This window comes from Hypomesus nipponensis, chromosome 7, assembly GCF_054491055.1.
Source record: "Hypomesus nipponensis isolate SF chromosome 7, ASM5449105v1, whole genome shotgun sequence".
NCBI lineage: Eukaryota > Metazoa > Chordata > Actinopteri > Osmeriformes > Osmeridae > Hypomesus > Hypomesus nipponensis.
In genome coordinates this window covers 2302501-2310000 of record NC_140367.1, presented here as the reverse complement: position 1 = coordinate 2310000, position 7500 = coordinate 2302501, and the positions used below count along the sequence as shown (strand labels likewise).

Genomic DNA, 7500 nt, shown 5'->3' with positions numbered 1-7500 from the left:
CCCTGTTTAATGGGGAAACCCCTGACCCGTTTCAGGGAGCGTCTCTCGCTCACACACCCAGCCGACGGCCCCACATTCAGGGTCTGACGGCCCCACATTCAGGGTCTGACGGCCCCACATTCAGGGTCTGACGGCCACACATCTGGTGGAGAGAAATCACGGCCAGAAACACGAGGACTATTGGACAGAATAAACAATCGTCGAAAGTGAATGTTGTTTTATTTTATTCTGCATACTGACAATAATAAACGGAAGCTGGTGAGGGGGGGGGGGGAGATAAAGAACATTTGCCGTTTTTCTCCACTCCTGAACGCAGCAGGGCTCAAATAAGTCCCGCTGAATTCACGACACTTGAAGCCACCTTTGTCTCCTCTGTCTCTGTTGACGGTGTTACCGAGCACTAATAACTGCTATTAACGTGGAGTGTTTCCGCGGTGGCGTAATGCTACTGCCTTAACGGCTTTTGTCCAATCAGATGGAGCGCTGAGGCCCCACTGCTTCGTAGTTGGCGTCATTAGCTCTCCCACGTTCATATTTTTATGCCACTCGTCGGGAGTCTGTCCCAGGTACGATTCTAGATTCGTTTTCTCGAGAGCGCGGTAATGTTTGACGCCGGCTGTGTTTTTTAGTAGGCTGGCGTGTGAAGGGATGCTGCCAAGTGAAAGCCAGCTGTGTTTTAGAGTGAATTGTAAGGGGTTTGTTTGTGTGTGTTTGTGGACGGAGGGAGAGAGGGAGAGATGGGAGGGAGGGAGAGATGTTTTTAAAACGCTAGATTACAGTGTGGTTTTAGTGTTTTTACTGAGGAGCGCTTGTTTGTTTAGAGAGAGCGTCCTGAAGGGGTGGTGCTAGGTAATTCGCCAGACTGTTAAATAAGATGGAGGAGGTCCTCCTGCTTTGCTTTACCTGTGCAATCTCTCTCCCTCTCTTTCTTGCTCTCTCTTTTGTCTTCCCTCTCTCCCTCCCTACATCCTCTCTTTCTCAATCTGTCTCTTGATTACTTTTTAATGATTTCCATTGCTAAGACGAATGGCTTTGTTAAATGAGTGGAATTAGACAAGGCGAGCCGAGCGCCAGAGCATTTGTTACATGACTAATGGATCTGGGATCCATTGTTTATCCTTCACCACTTCTTCTAACCAGGGACAATATTGAGTAAACTCCACTAACTCAAAGATGCGCTGAAATAGGCCTGTTTACAAGTGTCACAGTCCTTCGATCATATATAGACTTGTAGAGACAGGAAGCGTAAAGTATCATTACATACTCTCCAGCCAAGAGGTCAGCCATTAGTATTTCTCCTGACTTGGAACTAAACTCCAGTTTCTTGCGATGACAAGGCTGTAGTCACTGTAGCTAGCTTAGCTTCTTGGGGGCAGGCTAGCGCAAGGCTAATAACCAGCTATCACTGTCGTTTGAGTTTTATGAGTGATTGTTAAGTGCCGCGGGCGGCCAGGCTGCGAGGTGTAATCTGATTTAACAGCTGTGGGATTGCTCAAGGTGTGTTTTCAACTTTGAGGAGTGTGTCTATTGCGCGCTCCCTGCTGGTTCTGGCCTGCCTATTTGTCACGCTGTTATGGCTAATCTGTAATGACTGCTGTCAGAGCTGCTGTGGCTCCTGTCGCGGAGCTACCAGGGCTACACCACGCACACACACACGACACAAAAACACTCAAACATATTCAATCACACACTTACACTCTCGTATCCACACACACACACACACACCTTCAACACGGAGCCGTGTCACTGACAAGCTCTCAACAGCGCCTCATCATCCCAGCAGCGTCTGACTGCTGAATATAGCCATTGTATTAGATTACCTCCACGGTGACTGCCTTGCTCTTCACACGGATATGGGACCGACAGGCCCTTCACAGTGGTGTTACCCACATAAGGGGCCCCCTCTCTCTCGCTCGCTCGCTCAGGCTCGCTCTCTCCTGCTCTCTCTTGCTCTCTCTCGCTCTCTCTTGCTCTCTCTTGCTCTCTCCTGCTCTCTCTTGCTCTCTCCTGCTCTCTCCTGCTCTCTCCTGCTCTCTCTCGCTCTCTCGCTCTGCCTGGTGGTAGCACTTTGTCAGGGGCTGTGGAGAGAGATGTTTCCAGGTTGAATAGAGGAGAGAGGAGAGGACCCCTGACTGGTTGGATTACAGGAGATGGGCCGAGCAGGCGGGTTGGATGGCAGAGGTGTGTCTGTGTGCTGACTGTCTGAGCCGGGGAGTGTTTGTCCGATTCAACCATGAGTGTGCCGTTTCTCAGCCCAAACCGTGTCATTTAGTTATGTATGAGATTAATGAATGATTGTCTCTCCCCTCTTCCTCCCCCCTATCCTATCCCCTCCTCCCCATCTCCCCCCGTCTTCCACTGTCCTCTTCCCTCCTGTTCTCCCCTCTTTCCCCTCTCCCCCTATCATCTCCCCTCTTCCTCCTTCTCCCCCCCTGTCCTCCCTGCCTCCCTCCCTCCCTCCCCCGTCCAGAGCACAGTGGTGGTGGAGAAGTCCATGCAGGACCTGATGAGTCTGATGCAGGACTTGAGCGCCTACTCCAACCAGTTTCTGGAGATGGTCTGTGACAAGCTGAAGGAGTACAAGGAGATCTGCAACGCCGCCTACAGGTCAGAATGGGGCTGTGTCCATGGGGGCTGTGTCCGTGGGGACTGTGTCCGTGTCCGTGGGGGCTGTGTCCGTGGGGGCCGTGTCCGTGGGGGCTGTGTCCGTGGGGGCCGTGTCCGTGGGGGCTGTGTCCGTGGGAACTGTGTCCATGGGGGCTGTGTCCGTGTCCATGGGGGCTGTGTCCGTGGGGGCTGTGTCCATGGGGGCTGTGTCTGTGTCCGTGGGGACTGTGTCCGTGTCCGTGGGGGCTGTGTCCATGGGGGCTGTGGACTGTGTCCGTGTCCGTGGGGGCTGTGTCCGTGTCCGTGGGGACTGTGTCCGTGTCTGTGGGGGCTGTGTCCGTGGGGGACTGTGTCCGTGTCCGTGGGGGCTGTGTCCATGGGGGTTGGGTCCATGGGGGTTGGGTCCGTGGGGGTTGGGTCCATGGGGGTTGGGTCCGTGGGGGTTGGGTCTGTGTCCGTGGGGGTTGGGTCCGTGGGGGTTGGGTCCATGGAGGCTGGGTCCATGGGGGTTGGGTCCATGGGGGTTGGGTCCGTGGGGGTTGGGTCCATGGGGGTTGGGTCCGTGGGGGTTGGGTCCATGGGGGTTGGGTCCGTGGGGGTTGGGTCCGTGGGGGTTGGGTCCATGGAGGCTGGGTCCATGGGGGTTGGGTCCATGGGGGTTGGGTCCATGGGGGTTGGGTCCGTGGGGGTTGGGTCCGTGGGGGTTGGGTCCGTGGGGGTTGGGTCCATGGAGGCTGGGTCCATGGGGGTTGGGTCCATGGGGGTTGGGTCCATGGGGGTTGGGTCCGTGGGGGTTGGGTCCATGGAGGCTGGTCTGAGGATCCACCGCTCAGTCATGTATTTCAGGAAGGGCTTAGTCGCTGTGTGGGAGATAACATACATATTTATTTTCTCTTTTTTTTTTTTTTTTTACAAGGATGAAAGGATTGCATGTGTGGGATTCGACTGCTTTAGATACAGACACAGATAATTAATGTTGTTTCATTAATTATACAGACTTAATTTGGGCATCCTGTGTTGTATGTCTATCTGGCTGAACCCCAGAGAGATGAAAGGTGACCTCTGACCTCATGCAGATGGAGACCCAGCACCCTGCCCTCTTTCCCCTCCTCCTCTCCTCCCTTCTTCCTCTCTTCCCCTCCTCCTCTCCTCCCTTGTCGGCCCCTCCCCCTCACCTGACCAGGTGTTTCTCACTCTTGGGAGAGCTCAGACACACAGCCTCATCTGACAGCTGTGTGTGTGTGTGTGTGTGTGTGTGTGGGGGAATGCATGCATGGCGTGTGTGTGTGTGTGTTAAGGATATCACAGAGTGCTGATCTAAGCTGTTCCCTTGTTCACACATGCAGATCGTCTGGTTCATGTCTTCTTCATATGAAACAAACAGCTGTCTGTGTTTGAAACTCTTCCAAAGATATTCCGTGACCCTGTGTGTGTGTTCCGCCCTCAGGACCAGAGTCCTGTGTGAGGAGAAGCTCACCATCAGTGCGTCCTGGTCCAAGGATGAGGACATCAGCCGGCTGCTGCAGTCTCTGCCTAACTGGGCCAACATGGCCCAGCCCAGACAACTAAGACCCAAGAGGGAGGAGGAGGAAGACTTCACCAGGTAACACACACACAATCGCTCCTCTTACCCTCACACACATACACATATACACACACACACACAGGCACTCACTCACACACACACACGGGCCTCCTCCTCCTGTCCCAGTGTGTACTACACTCTCTCCCTTAGAGAGACACGTGCAGCAAGCCCTGCTCTTCAGTCTCCTCTCTCTCTGTCTGGGGGAGGCAGGGAGGGGGACTCATTCTTATCAAAACTGCCTCAGAACACGTGTCTTCTGGTGGAGAGCAGCTCAGCCAAGCACTATTGTAAAGTAAATAAATGAATTGGTTATGTGGCCAGAGATGCCAATCTCTCTGGACCAGTGGAGTTAAATGTGGCGAGCACGCCTGGAGGAATTTTCTTTTTCTTCATTTGAGCACAGGCGCTCCTTTTATCACTCTGAAGGGGGGATTTGGCTCATAGTCTGGCAACCGCAGCTCTCCGTTTTGAATGGAAGAAAAGATGGAAGGATCTTGTTGGTTTTCTTTCCTTTGCCCTCTCAGAGCTGAAAAAATGAGTACATGGAGAGAGGCTAAGTCAAGAATGACGAGTTTAACAAAGAAATGTTGGACAGATTGTAGCAAATAGGAGAGACAGAGAGAGAGAGAGAAACAGAGAGAGAGAGGAAGGTAGAGAGAGACACAGAGAGAGAGAGAGAGAGAGAGAGAGAGAGAGAGAGAGAGAGAGAGATGTCTCTCTCCTCCTCAGAGAGTACTGGGTGGAAAGCCATGGTTTCTCTCTCATTGAAATGCATGCTGATATTGATGTGGAGGTTTGGACTAAGTCCAGTTCTTAGTTAGCCAGAACTCCAGCTAGCCTCCGAGCACGGGAGCGTGGGATTGTTATAGTAGTCCCCCCCACCCCTGCCCCCGAACACACACACACACACACACACCCCCACACACACACACACCTACATACTTACATTCACACACACAAATTCCCACTTCTCTCTGTACCAACTACAGTGCTATAGCCTTAGCAGTAAAGTACACACTTTGGCGATCAGTGTTAAGGATATCAACCACCAACTAGCTTCATATCACAAAATAAGTCTCTCCCCCCTCCCCACTCCCCCAGGGCGGCCTTTGCTAAGGAGTCGGAGGTCCTGACGGGGAACCTGGGTGACAAGCTGATCCCCCAGGGTGAGATCCTGAGAGACGTGAGCGACTTGAAGGCCCTGGCCAACCTGCAGGAGAGCATGGAGTGGCTGGCAGGCCGGCTCAAGGCCTTCTTCTCCAGCCTGCCCCACAGCACCAGTGAGTTCTTATGTCTCTGCGTGTGTGTGTGTGTGTGTGTGTGCCCTCCGTGTGCAGCTTTTGTGTGTAGAGTTTGTAGAGTTGTGTCCAAACTCATAGCCACGCCCGTTGTCGTCAAGTCGCTGGGGTTTACAATAGAGACAGACAGTAGAGACACAGGAGAGACAGACAGTAGAGACACAGGAGAGACAGACAGTAGAGACACAGTAGAGACAGACAGGAGACAGACAGTAGAGACACAGTAGAGACAGACAGTAGAGACACAGTAGAGACAGACAGGAGACAGACAGTAGAGACACAGTAGAGACACAGTAGAGACAGACAGGAGACAGACAGTAGAGACACAGGAGAGACAGACAGGAGAGACACAGTAGAGACAGACAGTAGAGACAGACAGTAGAGACAGACAGTAGAGACAGACAGTAGAGACACAGTAGAGACAGACAGGAGACAGACAGTAGAGACACAGTAGAGACACAGTAGAGACACAGTAGAGACAGACAGGAGACAGACAGTAGAGACACAGGAGAGACAGACAGGAAAGACACAGTAGAGACAGACAGTAGAGACAGACAGTAGAGACAGACAGGAGAGACAGACAGTAGAGACACAGTAGAGACAGACAGTAGAGACACAGTAGAGACAGACAGTAGAGACACAGTAGAGACAGACAGTAGAGACAGACAGTAGAGACAGACAGTAGAGACAGACAGTAGAGACACAGTAGAGACAGACAGTAGAGACAGACAGTAGAGACAGACAGTAGAGACAGACAGTAGAGACAGACAGGAGAGACAGACAGGAGAGACAGACAGGAGAGACAGACAGGAGAGACAGACAGGAGAGACAGACAGGAGAGACAGACAGGAGAGACAGACAGGAGAGACAGACAGTAGAGACAGACAGTAGAGACAGACAGGAGAGCAGGCGCCGTGATAGTGACCTGTTGTTTTGTCACCTTAGAGGAAGCCGGCGCTGCACATTACACAGCCACTTCTGCCACAGTCAGCACTGCCCACGTCAAAGAGACCAGTAATACACTCTTTCATTAGGAGTGTGCGTGTGTGTTGAAAAAGCTTTCAAAACACCGTTATAGTCCATGATGAATGATGTCGTAATGACGGTGGACTTGTGTGTGTGTGTAACACTCATTAGCAAGCATAACATGGTTTTAATCTACTAATAAAGCTTTTAGGATGTTATAATATCCTTGTTAAATTGCAATATTGTTTTATGACACTCTTGCTGAGGGTTCCATTGGTGTTTTACGTTACTGGTTAGATCCTAGTACCCAGACGCATTAGCACAGTGAATGAACTTCTCTGCTGCCTGAGTACTGTAGGTAAGGGGACCAGAAGCGTGGATTAAACTATCTCCCTCGCTGTCTCCCCCCACCTCTCTCTCCCCCCTCTCTCTTTCCACAGCGTAGATAAGACTTCAGTGTCAGAGTCATTGGCAGGAGCTGCATGATTATCATTCATTCTGCAGAGTGCCGTTAATGGTGGCTTGCGCGTATGTGTGTATATATATGTGTGTGTGTGTGTGTGTAAGGGGGGGTTATCGTGATAGAACAGTCTCCATATTGGTCATTATTTAGTGTTTGCCAAAGCTGAATGGGGCGTGGCCTTTTATCTCCTCCCCCTTCCCTTCCTCCCTCCTGCTCTGCTAAATTGGATTTTCTATTATAGAGCTAGTCAGGTATGAACGAGTCATTTTCATTCATTCTCTTGATCCTCCTCTAGACTGGCTAAGCACTGAGCTCTGCTGCTCCTGTCTGGTCGACCCCTGACCTGGAAGCTGCCATCCCTGTCTCTAAACACGTGTTCACGACAGACGTTTTACCATGATCACCGTGCCCCCCCCTCTCACACACACACACACAAACACACACACACAAACACACAGCCAAGGATGAGACAAGGTGAAACTTAGCATAAGATAAATACAAAGAGTCAAGACGCTGCTGAATCTTAATTTAATCTTAATTTGAATCAACAAATGTGGGTTTGTGTGTCGGGTGAGAAATGT

General features: G+C 51.5%; 1 protein-coding gene across 1 annotated transcript in view; it reads left to right on the top strand.

Moving 5' to 3' along the window:
- Nucleotides 1–7500, top strand: part of exoc4 (exocyst complex component 4) — an 87421-nt gene that overhangs the window by 63688 nt on the left and 16233 nt on the right. Inside the window, exons 14-16 of the mRNA XM_084701089.1 lie at nucleotides 2471–2607; nucleotides 4055–4210; nucleotides 5294–5472. Of these exons, the coding sequence (XP_084557215.1) occupies nucleotides 2471–2607; nucleotides 4055–4210; nucleotides 5294–5472 (472 nt within the window). The remainder of the gene's footprint in view (nucleotides 1–2470; nucleotides 2608–4054; nucleotides 4211–5293; nucleotides 5473–7500) is intronic.